Source organism: Budorcas taxicolor, chromosome 10 (genome assembly GCF_023091745.1).
Source record: "Budorcas taxicolor isolate Tak-1 chromosome 10, Takin1.1, whole genome shotgun sequence".
NCBI lineage: Eukaryota > Metazoa > Chordata > Mammalia > Artiodactyla > Bovidae > Budorcas > Budorcas taxicolor.
In genome coordinates this window covers 80677972-80692869 of record NC_068919.1, presented here as the reverse complement: position 1 = coordinate 80692869, position 14898 = coordinate 80677972, and the positions used below count along the sequence as shown (strand labels likewise).

At 43.6% G+C, this 14898-nt stretch overlaps 1 protein-coding gene across 1 annotated transcript in view; it reads left to right on the top strand.

Annotated features, from left to right (window-relative positions):
• The first annotated feature begins 11615 nt into the window (after positions 1 to 11615).
• Positions 11616 to 14898, top strand: part of MAP3K9 (mitogen-activated protein kinase kinase kinase 9) — a 78651-nt gene continuing 75368 nt past the window's right edge. Inside the window, exon 1 of the mRNA XM_052646445.1 lies at positions 11616 to 12015. Within this exon, the coding sequence (XP_052502405.1) occupies positions 11616 to 12015 (400 nt within the window). The remainder of the gene's footprint in view (positions 12016 to 14898) is intronic.

Genomic DNA, 14898 nt, shown 5'->3' with positions numbered 1-14898 from the left:
TTAAAGAGGCCTTCTCTGGCCACTCTGAAATATAATCTCTTCTAACATTTTTATTTCCCTCTCTCTCCTTCCCCTGACTTTCCCCCCTTTCTAACATTGATCCTTCTATAATATTATATCATGTATTTTACTTGCTTATCTTATTTGTCTCTCTCTCCTATTAGAAGTGGAGAAGGCGATGGCAAGCCCTCCACTACTCTTGCCTGGAAAATCCCATGGACGAAGGAGCCTGGTGGGCTGCAGTCCATGGGGTTGCTAAGGGTCGAACATGACTGAGCGACTTCACTTTCACTTTTCACTTTCATGCATTGGAGAAGGAAATGGCAACCCACTCCAGTGTTCTTGCCTGGAGAATCCCAGGGACAGGGGAGCCTGGTGGGCTGCCGTCTATGGGGTCGCACAGAGTCGGACATGACTGAAGTGACTTAGCAGTAGCAGTAGCAGCCTGTTAGAAGATGAGATTTATGAAGGAATTTTTGTCTATTTTTCATTCACTGTCTCTAGTACCTTGAACAGTGCCTGCCACATAGTAGACACAAATGTAAATATTTTATGAGTAAAGGAAAATAAGAGACACAGAATTAGCTGTGGACCTTTATCAAGTCATTTGTCTAAAGAGCCTCTTGAAGAGGGTAAAAAAGGAGTGAAAAAGCTGGCTTGAAACTCAACATTAAAAAAACTGAGATCATGGTATCAGCCCCATCATTTCATGGTGAATAGAAGGGGAAAAAGTGGAAGCAGTGACAGATTTTATTTTCTTCGGCTCCAAAATCACTGGGGACGGTGACCGCAGTCATGAAATTAAGACACTTGCTCTTTGGGGAAAAAAGCTATGACAAAATTAGACAGCATATTAAAAAGCAGAGACATCACTTTGCTGACAAAGGTCTGTCTAGCCAAAGGTATGATTTTTCCAGTAATCATGTATGGATGTGAGAGTTGGACCATAAAGAAGATTGAGTGCCAAAGAACGGATGCTTTCTAACTGTAGTAATAGAGAAGACTCTTGAGAATTCCTTGGACTGCAAGGAGATCAAACCAGTCAATCCTAAAAGAAATCAACCCTGAATATTCATTGGAAGGATGGATGCTGAAGCTGAAACTCCAATACTTCAGCCCCCTGATGTGAAGAGCCAACACACTGGAAAAGACCCTGATGCTGGGAAAGATTGAAGGCAAAAAGAGAAGAGGGCAGCAGAGGATGAGATGGTTAGATAGCATCATCGGCTCAATGGACATGAATCTGAGCAAACTCAGGGAGACGGTGAAGGACAGGGAAGCCTGGTGTGCTGCAGTCCATGGGGTCGCAGTCAGACACGGCTTAGCGACCGAACAGGCTTGTTTCCTTGAATGTAAAATTGAGTTATTGCACTAGATGGCGCTAAGATTCCCTGCAACTTAGTCCCTGAGTGAATTTGAAGTAAAAGCAGTTGTGTGGCAAGAAAGGTTTAGAAGAAGGTCTGACGATTTGGGTCCAAGTCCCAGTGATAGCCATGGGCTAGGTTTTCATTTTCGCAACATTTGAAGAGGCTCTATCCATGGATCATGAAGCTTACTTACAGCTCTTAAAGTTTAAAACTATAAAATAAAATCATTAAAAAAGAGAGAAATGGCCGCCATACTCCTCAATACCACACGGTGGCGAGGTTGTCCACCAAGGTCTCTAGCATTGCTGTGCCACCTCTGCAACCAAAACAGCTCATGCTGTCATGAAATCTGCATTTCACTAGCAACTGTGAGAGCAGCTTATTCATCAGATCTGGCTGGTTTATTTAAATAACAAATATAAAAAAATTTAAATTGATCATTTTCTGATAAAAAGACATTAACCTCAAAAGCAAAACAGTGAGCTGAATTTTCAGCTGAGTCTTGGTCACCAATTCGAAAAGTTGAGGAATAAAAGAAGTCTATACCAGTGTTCGGAGAAGGCGATGGCATCGCTCTCCAGTACTCTTGCCTGGAAAATCCCAGGATGAAGGAGCCTGGTAGGCTGCAGTCCATGAGGTTGGGGAGAGTTGGACATGGTTGAGCGACTTCACTTTCACTTTTCAGTTTCACGCATTGGAAAAGGAAATGGCAACCCACTCCAGTGTTCTTGCCTGGAGAATCCCAGGGACGGCGGAGCCTGGTGGGCTGCCGTCTATGAGGTCGCACAGAGTTGGACACAACTGAAGCAACTTAGCAGCAGCAGCAGCAGCAGCATACCAGTGTTAGACAAGTAAGGCCACAGCTAAGCTAAATTAGTTCTGTAATACTTAGCCACATATCTGTCTGTACATAACCAAGAATGTTCCCTCCAGGAGGTGGAAAAGATAGGCAAAGAAAGACAGTGAAGTCACTCAGTCGTCTGATTCCTTGCGACCGCATGGATGATAGATAGCCTGTCAGGCTCCTCCATCTGTGGGATTTTCCAGTCAAGAATACTGGAGTGGGTTGCCATTTCCTTCTCAGCAATGGACTTATTCTAGGAAATTTTTGTTTGCTTGGAAGAGTCATTAAAGACTTAAATAAGAAAAGATTGTGAACAGTGATGGCATACACAGTATGCCTTCAATTTATAGTAGACTTTATCATTACTGTTATTAATGTAATTATTATTGTTATTCTCAGGGTCTATTTTTTTTCCCTTGCTCTGCCATCTCTCCAACTAGCAACAATGTTTTCATTTTGAAATCTATTTCATTATTCCCTAAAAATATTTTTGGTTCTTTATTTTAACTGTAATCTAATTACAAATGTATTGCATGGTTTATTTTAGCTATATGGAAAATAAAAGTAAAATGAAGGTAATACAAATTGCCCATACTCCACCACTCAGCTCAGAAATAATCAATAACAAGATTCTGGAACTATGCTTAACACACACACACACACATTTGTGATCAAATTTTATGAAGGGATTTTTCACTATTTTTCCATTTATTGTTATACTATGCACTTTTCACATCCTTAATAGTTTTCATAATTATTAGTTACAAACTACTTTTCTCATTAGAAAATCAGTACATTTTAATGGTAGAAAATACTGAAAAGTACAGGACAAAGGAAAAAAAATCACTTCTAACCCCATCATCTAGACTGGAGATAACTGTTCACATTTTGATATATTTCTTTCAGTAATATTAATGTAAATATATATTCCATAGAATTGGAAATATATTACATATTCAGTTTTTTTCTTGATTTATCCAATTTACTTTTATTTTAAGATTACAACAGACAGTTTTCTTTTTTCTCTTTCCACTTTGTGTGATCATTTTCCTAGTCATTACATGCTCTTCTTCAAAGACCTTAATGGTATGGATAATTTTCCCTTTAATTCTCTTTTGATTGAATCTCTTTGGGGTCCCTGACTAAAAGGCTTAAAGGAAGTCCTTACAGACCCGGCATGGTTGTAAGAGGAGTAATTTCATAGAGAGTTGTCCCACAGGACTGCAACAAGGCTTAATGAAGCAGAAATACTGCTTGATCTTTATTCCTTGATTAAAAGACTCTAATCATTGTTAAAATGCAGATCAGTCTCCAGAGACGAGACATTCTAAACAGCTGCCACAGTACAGTTGTTTTCTGAACTGAAGTTTTCGTAGGTGACGCGGGAGGGAGAAGAAAAGAGGGACAATGTCTCACCATTTTGATGTTTCAAACTCTCAGAAGACAGGAATTAAAATACTATTGATTGCAATAAAACATTTACAATTTTTTGAGCACCTATTTTGTATTAGGTGTGGCTTCCCTGATGGCTCAGAGGTTAAAGCGTCTGCCTGCAATGCGGGAGACCAGAGTTCGATCCCTGTGTCGGGAAGATCCCCTGGAGAAGAAAATGGCAACCCACTCCAGAATTCTTGCCTGGAGAATCCTATGGACGGAGGAGCCTGGTGGGCTACAGTCCACGGGGTCGCAAAGAGTCGGACATGACTGAGTGATTTCGATTTCACTTTCTATGTATTAGGTACTGCAGGGAGTGCTTCTGACTTCATCTACTTCTCACAATAACATCATTTTACAACAAATGAAACGGAGACTCAGAGGCATGAAATGCCTTGTTCACAGTGACAGTGACAGTGATTTGGTCTTGAGTGTTTGGTTCCAACTTCTGTTCTGTCAACCTTACCACACAGTGTCCCAAAACATTTATTGAATGACATATGACTGCAAATGGGGTTTATGAATCAGAAACTAGGGCTCCTCTCCTGAAATGGTGTAACATGAGAGGTAATAAGGGTTGGCTGACTCTTGGAAAAGCTTAAGGGATCGGCCTGAGGGATTTTAGCACCGAATACTTTTTTTTCTAATTTATTTTTATTGAAGTATAGTTAGTTTCTGCTGTATAGAAAAGTGAACCACTTATACATATACCCACTCTTTTTTAGAATCTTTCAGTCATTACAGGGAGGAGGCAATGGCACCTCACTCCAGTACTCTTGCCTGGAAAATCCCATGGATGGAGGAGCCTGGTAGGCTGCAGTCCATGGGGTCACTAAGAGTCGGACACGACTGAGCAACTTCACTTTCACTTTTCACTTTCATGCATTGGAGAAGGAAATGGCAACCCACTCCAATGTTCTTGCCTGGAGAATCCCAGGGATGGGGGAGCCTGGTGGGCTGCCATCTATGGGGCCGCACAGAGTCGGACACGGTCATTACAGAATATTGAATAGCATTCCTTGTGCTATACAGCGGGCTCTTATTAATTATCTATTTTATATACAGTAGTGTATATATGTCAGTCCCAATCTCCCAGTTTATCCCTCCCCTCTTCACCCTTCATAACCATATGCGTGTTTTCTGTATCTGTGACTATTCTGTTTTGTAAATTAATAGTTTTAAAAAACACTTTCCAGAAGATCTGAGGATAGGGTGATATTCATTTATCAAATCAAGCTTTAGGCTCGAATAATAGTAACTGTTCTTATAGTTTTATTTATTTTTTAGGCTTATTTATTTAGGCTCAGTTATCAATAAAATAAATACATTTTATTTCTTTAGGCTCAAATAATAATAACTATTATTATTTTGGGCTCCAAGTCACGGCAGATGGTGACTGCAGCCATGAAATTAAAAGACACTTGCTCCTTGGAAGAAAAGCTATGACCAGCCCAGGCAGCATATTAAAAAGCAGAGACATTACTTTGCCAACAAAAGTCAGTCAAAGCTTTGGTAGTCATGTATGGATGTGAAAGTTGGACTATAAAGTTGAGAACCAAAGAACTGATGCTTTTGAACTGTGGTGTTGGAGAAGGCTCTTGAGAGTCCCTTGGACAGCAAGACCAAACCAGTCAATCTTAAAGGATATCAGTCCTGAATGTTCATTGGAAGGACTGATGCTGAAGCTGAAACTCCAATACTTTGGCCACCTGATGTGAAGAACTGAGTCATTGGAAAAGACCCTGATGCTGGAAAAGACCCTGAAGGCAGGAGGAGAAGGGAATGACAGAGGATAAGATGGTTGCATGGCATCACTGACTTGATGGACATGAGTTTGAACAAGCTCCAGGAATTGGTGATGGACAGGAAAGCCTGGCGTGCTGCAGTCCATGGGGTCTCAAAGAGTAGGAAATGACTGAGCAACTGAACTGAATAATAACTACTACTATTATTTGACAACTCTGTATTAAGCACATAATATACATCCTGTCATTTAATCATTCCAGGAGCCCAATGAGATAGTATTATCCCTAATTTCCAGACGAGAGATCCGGAGGTACCAGGGCGTTAACTTGCCTAATGGCAAACAATGAGTATGAATTCTGATTCAGTCAAAATCCAAGGCCCCAAACTTTAATCATCAGTCTGTGATACTTATTTGCTTTTTATCCCTCCCCATCTTCCTAACTTCCCTCCCTCCTTCTTTCTCTCTTTTTTTCCCTTATTCCTTCCTTCTTGTTTTTAAAAGGAAAGACCTGGTTCAACTCCCAGTCAAGAAGTCTCTGCAGTTTCCTAGGGTGCCATTAATTATTTTCTTCCCTTGAGTGTTTCTGTGGGGGATGGACAGAGGAAAGAAGAAAATAAATATGCTAACTATCTAGTGGGTGTTAAGCATACTAAGAACTTTTGTGTGCTAAGTTGCTTCAGTCATGTCCATCTCTGTGATCCCATGGACTGTAGCCTGCTAGGCTCCTCTGTCCATGGGATTCCAGGCAAGAATACTGGAGTAGGTTGCCATGCCCTCCTCCAGGGGATCTTCCCGACTCAGGGACCAAACCCATGTCTCTTACATCTCCTAGATTTGCAGGCCAGTTCTTTACCTACTGAGCCACCTGGGAGGCCCTCTAAGGCTGGTATTTCTGTCCACTGCATTGATTTCCATTTTCACGATTCCTAGTCTCCGCTAATTAAGCTGTATGCATCCTTTGATGCCCAACTTAAGCACCTCCTTATCCATTCATCATCTATTCTCATCCTTAGAGATGGCAACATTTGATCATCTCCCAGCCCTGTGTAAAAGCGTTCAGAGCTAACCTTTTGTCTGCTTAACCAAACCCAGACTTTTTTCTCAGTCTGGTATTCAAGTCAGTCATTCAGTCACAAACACATGCTGAGAGCCAATTATGTGCCAGATACACTCTAGGTGCTGGGACAACTGTGGAGAACCAGACAGATAGTTGCTTCTCTCATAGTGAACAAGCTAGATAGAAAATAATTACAAATAATGAATTAAATACTTACTCCTCTGAATCAAGTAATTACAAGGCCCTCAACAAATCTGGTCTCAACCCATCTTTTCAGGGTTCTTTCTCATCCTTTTACTCCACCCCTGGGGTTACTCAGGCTTCCCCACCTCTGCGGCTGGGCCCATGCTCACCCTCTATTCCTGAATGCAGGCTCCTCCCTCTTCCCCACATCCATCTCCAGGACCAGCTTTAGTTCTGCCTCTTCCATGAAACCTGGCTAGACAACCTCTGCTAGACAGCTTTAGCCTGAAGGATCTTCCCTCATTTGAATTCCTAGCACTTATCCATTCAACAGATATTTACTGAGTGACTTCTTGAAATGTTTGATGAATGAATGACTCTTCATGAGGTTCTAAACACATGCTATGGTATCCAAGATTTAAGTTATGTGGAGAATTAGACTTTTCCTACTGAGACAGATCCCAAGGGTTTTTTTTTTTTCTTCTCTTCTGGGTAGGGGAGGAGTCAAGATAAAAACTATATAGTAAAGCATACAATATCAAGCAAAATGGCAATAAAAATTGTCCATACTCATAATTCTACCACTTGAAAGAGAGCACCATTGATGATTGTTCTCTATATCTTTTTAGTTTTTTTTTCTGTCTGTTTCTCTCTGTTAATACCATTTTGGAAAATTCCTTCTTCCTCCAAATTAAATTTTTATTAAGAAGATCTTCTTTCTTGTGTTTTTAAAAAACACAAAATGCCTGTACCCCCTCCCTGCTTTCTCTCTTCTGCTTAGGAGTGGCACAGTTTTATTTTGAACAAAATTTAGAGAATTTATGCAAAGACTCATCTGTATCTTTTCCAGTTCACTGAATCTATGTACAAGAAGAATCTGAACACTGTTTTAGGGCATTTACTCAGAAGTCTTTTCTCAAGACCTATTCCAGTTGATCTTTAGACCATATTCTACCCTCCCTTCTTCAAGACCTGAAATGGGTGGTGGTTTTTGTTTAGTCCCTCAGTCGTGTCTGACTCTTTGTGACCCCATGGATTGCAGCCCGCCAGTCTCCTCTGTCCATGGGATTTCCCAGGCAAGAATACTGGAGTGGGTAGCCATTTCTTGGCATACAGTGTAGTCACACTCATGTGCAAACCACAGAATCTCAGGTCTGTAAGATGACAGATCTTCCAGATCACCCCTTCTGTTTAAGGATGAGCAGATGGTTTAGTACTTGCCCAAGATTTTGCAGCTGGTGGCAGCAAAGCTGGAGATGCCAGCCCTGGTTACCTTTTCAAATTGCCTCACTGTCTTCAGTTTGTCTAACGATTAACCTCAAACTGAAATTGAACAATGAAAAATAATAAAATACTTAGGAATATATCTACTTAAAGAAACAAAAGACCTATATATAGAAAACTATAAAACACTGGTGAAAGAAATCAAAGAGAACACTAATAGATGGAGAAATATACCGTGTTCATGGATTGGAAGAATCAATATAGTGATGGAGAAATATACAGTGTTCATGGATTGGAAGAATCAATATAGTGAAAATGAGTATACTACCCAAAGCAATCTATAGATTCAATGCAATCCGTATCAAGCCACCAACGGTATTTTTCACAGAGCTAGAACAAATAATTTCACAATTTGTATGGAAATACAAAAACCTCGAATAGCCAAAGCAATCTTGAGAAAGAAGAATGGAACTGGAGGAATCAACCTGCCTGACTTCAGGCTCTACTACAAAGCCACAGTCATCAAGACAGTATGGTACTGGCACAAAGACAGAAATATAGCTCAATGGAACAAAATAGAAAGCCCAGAGATAAATCCACACACCTATAGACACCTTATCTTTGACAAAGGAAGCAAGAATATACAATGGAGAAAAGACAATCTCTTTAACAAGTGGTGCTGGGAAAACTGGTCAACCACTTGTAAAAGAATGAAACTAGAACACTTTCAAACATACACAAAAATAAACTCAAAATGGATTAAAGATCTAAATGTAAGACCAGAAACTATAAAACTCCTTGAGGAGAACATAGGCAAAACACTCTCTGACATATATCACAGCAGGATCCTCTATGACCCACCTCCCAGAATATTGGAAATAAAAGCAAAAATAAACAAATGGGACCTAATTAAAATTAAAAGCTTCTGCACAACAAAGGAAACTATAAGCAAGGTGAAAAGACAGTCCTCAGAATGGGAGAAAATAATAGCAAATGAAGCAACTGACAAACAACTAATCTCAAAAATATACAAGCAACTGTTGCAGCTCAATTCCAGAAAAATAAACAACCCAATCAAAAAGTGGGCCAAAGAACTAAACAGACATCTCTCCAAAGAAGACATACAGATGGCTAACAAACACATGAAAAGGTGCTCAACATAACTCATTATCAGAGAAATGCAAATCAAAACCACAATGAGGTACCATTTCACGCCAGTCAGAATGGCTGTGATCCAAAAGTCTACAAGCAATAAATGCTGGACAGGGTGTGGAGAAAAGGGAACCCTCTTACACTGCTGGTGGGAATGCAAACTAGTACAGCCACTATGGAGAACAGTGTGGAGATTCCTTAAGAAACTGGAGATAGAACTGCCATATGACCCAGCAATCCCACTGCTGGGCATACACACCAAGGAAACCAAAATTGAAAGAGAAACGTGTACCCCAATGTTCATTGCAGCACTGTTTATAATAGCCAGGACATGGAAGCAACCTAGATGTCCATCAGCAGACAAGTGGACAAGAAAGCTGTGGTACATATACATAATGGAGTATTACTCAGCCATTAAAAAGAATACATTTGAATAAGTTCTAATGAGGTGGATGAAACTGGAGCCTATTATACAGAGTGAAGTAAGCCAGAAAGAAAAACAGCAATACAGTATACTAATGCATATATATGGAATTTAGAAAGATGGTAACAATAACCCTGTATGTGAGACAGCAAAAGAGACACAGATGTCTAGAACAGTCTTTTGGACTCAGGAGAGGGCGAGGGTGGGATGATTTTGGAGAATGGCATTGAAATATGTATAATATCATATGTAAAACGAATCACCAGTCCAGGTTCGATGTATGATACAGGATGCTCCGGGCTGGTGCACTGGGATGACCCACAGGGATGGTATGGGGAAGGAGGTGGGACGGGGGTTCAGGATGGGGAACACGTGTGCACCCGTGGCGGATTCATGTTGATGTATGGCAAAACCAATTCAATATTGTAAAGTAATTAGCCTCCAATTAAAATAAATAAATTTTTAAAAAATGAAATTAAATAACAACAACAATAAAAACAGTGAAGCACCAAACTTGCCAAGTAAATCAGACCTATTCCTACCACGGAAGGGGAAAACATTAGCAGAGATCAGGCAGGACCTCTCAGCATGGGCTTATTTTGAAAAGTCACAGAATCTTCTCATTGAAAATCTATATTGCTGTGAAAGAATTTAAGCACAGAAGAAATGTTCGGGGCCACCTATCTCTTTCTTAAGGTTTGAGAAGTGGAGGATAACAAAAAGATAGATGGAAAGTCTGCCTTGCTCATGAACTGCAGTATCGTTTTGTGTGTATATTCAGCTTTGATTCTTAATCTGATTTCTACAGAGGTTACCGCGATCCAAGGTGCAATTCCCCCAGGTGAAAGAAATTAAAGATTTGTAGAAAAATGGAGTCTCTTCAGAGAGACCAAGCCCACTTCACCGACGGCTTTGCCACCCTCAATTTGAGCCCCAATAAAGTGGTCTCTCTCTCTCGGTTGAATTCTAAAAATCGATGATATTGGACTCTCTTCCAACAAGAACCCAAGGAAGGGCAAGCTGTATACAGTCCTCATAAAGGGCAAGAACTGTAGTTTTAAGAGTTCTAAAGAGCATTGCAGTGGGCCTGAAGGCCTTAATAGACGAAAGATTACGGATGGAGTAGGGGTGCAATTCAGTCCGAGGGGAGTCGAAGTTGATCCACCTCGTAGGGACTGGGGCAGAGGCATCTCCAAGAGAAGGGAGAATCCAACTGTAAGAGGGAGCTGGAGAAGAAAGAGCTCTCCCAGAGGGCGCTACCCAGCTCGCCCCTCCTCCGCTCACTCTCAAAAGCTCACTTTAAGATCAAAAACACAGGTGGTGCCCAATGGGAGTCCCTACCCCTTCGCAGCAAACAAAGGGAACGGTCTCCTTCAGCCTTTTTGGTCTGAATGAGGAAGACTCGGTTCTACCTTTGCGGAACCACCCATCCTTCCTCAGGCGCCCAATGAAGCCGCAGCCTCTTCCTTGAACACTCCCAGGAAACGGACAGGTAGCTCAGACCAATGGTTGGAGCTGCGGCGGGCCAATGGGAGAGAGAAATGGGCAACCTGGGGTTTGAGAATGAGCGAGCCCGCACAGGGCGGGGGCCGGGGACAGGGGGGACCCGTGACGTAGGAGCAGGGTGGGTGGAGAGGGGCGGGGTGGATGGCTGGCGGGGGTCGGTGGCGGCCAATGGGAAGACCGGATAGCCCGGGGGCGGGCCCGGGAGCAGATAGGTCCCGCCCCCTCGGGTCCGCAGGGCTGGGGTGGAGCCAGGTCCGCGTCAGGTGGTTCAGGGCGTGAGGGCAGCGCAGGGGGCGGGGCGCAGCGCGAAGCGGGGAGCAGCGGCCGGCGGGCGGCGGTGGCGGCAGCGGCGGGCGGCTGCTGGCACCGGCTGCGCGAGCAGGTTACCCGCGGTGGAGGTAGCCAGGCCGCCCCAGGGGGGCGATCGCGAAGGCTAGGGCTCCGGCCCGCCTCGCCCCGATGCTGCGGTGAGCACTCCAGCTCCGCGCACTTGTCGCCGCGCCCGGCCGGCCCCAGCCCCGAGCGATCCGGCGCTCCCCGCCCCGCCAACCCCGGCCCTACCTGAGGCCGCCGTCGGGGGAGGGGTGTCCCCCCAGCTCTGCGGAGCCGCATGAACAATAGGCGGCGGCGGCTCCTGCGGGCGGCGGCAGCCCCGCACCCTATGGATCGGCCGCTCCATGGAGCCCTCCAGAGCGCTTCTCGGCTGCCTGGCGAGCGCCGCCGCTGCCGCCCCGCCGGGGGAGGATGGAGCCGGGGCTGGGGCCGAGGAGGAGGAAGAAGAGGAGGAGGAGGCGGTGGCGGCCCCCCGGGAGCTGGGCTGCGGCGCGCCGCTGCCCTACTGGACGGCAGTGTTCGAGTACGAGGCGGCGGGCGAGGACGAGCTGACCCTGCGGCTGGGCGACGTGGTGGAGGTGCTGTCCAAGGACTCGCAGGTGTCCGGCGACGAGGGCTGGTGGACCGGGCAGCTGAACCAGCGAGTGGGCATCTTCCCGAGCAACTACGTGACCCCGCGCAGCGCTTTCTCCAGCCGCTGCCAGCCCGGCGGCGAGGACCCCAGTTGCTACCCGCCCATTCAGTGTAAGGCGAAGGCGGGCCCGGGAGCCCGGCGATGGAGTGGGGCGGGGAATGATGGAGGCCTGGGGATGATTGCGGAGGGAGAGCAGACCTCCCTGAGGGTTAGGTTGGGGTGGGCAATGATTGACCTGGGTGTGTGTGTGTGTGTGCGCGCGCGCGCTCAGGCTGCACGGGCTTTGGTGGGTGCAGTGGCTAAGATAGACACGCCGCAGGCAGGCCTCGCCTGGAACCTCGGGCGCTTGGGCTTCTTCACCTTCACCTGACCACCTCAGCAGCAGCTCGATTCCACATCCTGAAGCCCCAACACCACCCCGCCCCCACCCCGCCCCGCAAATCTGGCAGGATTTTAGGCAAGCTGGTGGTTTCTGTAATAACCTTAGTCCTCAAATCAGGGACCTTCCCTACCTCTTTTATCGCCTGTCCTCGCCCCTTACTTTTGCTTCAAAGGAGATGGTGGTGTCTCCCTCAGGGCCGAGCTGGTTCACAAGTCTTGGAAACCTCTGAAACACCTTTGAAATACCGTGTTGATTTCTTCGATCCTAATCTTGTATCTCAAAAGTGGTACCTTTAGGAGTCTCACTGAATAATGTGCTAAGAAGGGTGTGTGTGTGAGAGAGAGAGAGTGGGTGGAGGGGAGGTGATGCGTGGAGAAATGATAGAAAGGGTAAAGTATGTCATTCCCCCCAGAGAGATCAGGAGCAGTGGTTAAATCCCAGCCCATTGACACCTAGACAATATATTTCTCCTTTCTTCTCACCCTAGATCCTTGCCTATATTTGGTATTTGCCAAATCTCAGGGGAATGATACCCAGGGGTCCCTCCCAGGGCCTTTCTGGCAGTGTCCTGGTTTTCACCAATTTCCCAGGAGCCCCCTGTAACACACCCTGTAATGAATTTTTCTTTGTTTTTTCAAAGGAGTTAACTTGCCATTAGAATTCTATAATCCGTGATGCTAGGTGGTTTTAGAAGAAAGATGTAAATATCTCCCGGTACAGTTTACACTATTTTGTATTTGAGGGTTTCCATAATTTCTTTCCTGTTAAAAACGTATTGTTAGTACACATGTACTTTATTCCGTGTTTTATGTACTTTGCCCCTTAGCTGATTTAAAAAATCATTACCAAGGGATAACTTTAAATAGTTTAAAACTTTCAGTTGTAACAGTTATTTCTCTGATCCTATGACTTATTTTCACCCAAACAATTGTATTATATCTTAACCTGTTTATTAAGTAACAGCCATTAGTAAAAAAAATCATAGCCTCTTTCCTTGTTTTGACTGTCAAATTGACATTCAAGTATTTAGCTTCGGTTGTTTTCTCTGTTTTATTCAATTAAAAACTTCCTGCTTCTGCTAGTTGATCTTAATAATACAAGGTGACAAGTTAAATTGTTTCCAGTTGTTGCATCTTTTTGGCACTAGTGCTGGAAAAGTGAAGGGTAAAGGTCCTAGCATATAATGTCCCAAATAGTGCTGAAGATGAACTTGGTCGCATACTGGAAGAGATGTTGGCCTGGCATGTTAGAGAGTAGTGTAGTCTAAACATGTCATATTTTGAGGTTCTTTGTGGGTGATGTTTGGTGATTTGTTTTTTAGAGACATCTGGTGTCAGAGTAGAAGAGCTCTGTGAGGTTCGTGAGCAGGAACTGAGTTTCTTTAGTAGCTTGTGCTCCTGCTGTCAGAGCAGTCAGGAGTGAACCTGACCGAGGCTGGAAGAACCCCATGCACAGAAAGCCAGATAGGTCCACACTCACTGCACCACGTTAGAAGCACCTTCTCCGTTGGGTGCCCAGGACTTCACCTTTGCGATAACAAAAGTTACCTTGGATAGAATAGATTCCTATATCTAAAACTCAGATGATGAGAAATTAGGAAGCATCTTATACTTACTGAAATAATTGACTTGAACAACATTGCCTTTGAAGGTCTTGTTATTTAGCCAAACTGGGAGTTCTGATCTTGACTGGGCTGAATTCTTGATAATTCAGAAAATTTAGTTCTAATCAAAAACCAATTAGAGTGCCTAGCGAAAGAGAGATACCGTGTTAAATACCAGGGGTTAAAGAAATGAGAAAGTGAGGACGTACTTAAAAGTCACGCATGAGGGAAAATATATATTTTCAGTGCAGTGCTTTGCTAAAGGAAGTTGCTGATCTGATCAAGTGTTTCTGGTCTGTATGCTGTGTCCATCGGTTCAGTTACCGTCACTCAGAAAATAAAGGTGATTGACGACCTTGTCTCCAAAGACTCTGAATGAAATCGAGCCTTTGACAACTTTTCTCCAGTTAGTTTTTTGAACTTCCTCTTTGGGGCATGAATTTTGCTATTAGATTGTGAATAAAAGACACAAAAGTGTTAGTTATTCTGTCGTGTCTGACTCTTTTCGACTGCATGGACTCTAGTCAGCCAGGCTCCTCTTTATCCATGAAATTCTCCAGGCAAGAATACTGGAGTGGGTTGCCATGAATAATGTTCAGTTTCAGTTGCAAATACTGCTTTTCAGAGTAAAACTTTTGTTGCAATCTTTAATCAAAACAGAAGAGGAAGAAATTGCTAAATCTTGTGACAAGGAAAACATATAGGAAGGATATTATAAATCATCCAACACTCATAGAGTGCTTTTATCATCTCCAATGTAGGTATTAGAGTTTAGCTGTCCGTGGGGCTGACAAATATAAATAACCCAAGAGCATACTCAGCTTCTTTATTTTAGTGAAAGATGGAAAATGTACAGTTATATCATCTTTGGAGATCTATAACCGTAGGTATTGAGAAAAAGTTTCTCTTGCAGGAGAGCTGTTTTTGTTTTCAAGCAGGGCTTAAATTAAGGATATGTTTGATTTACATTTCTTTTTCTTGCACTCACTAGAACTATAAGGGTGTACT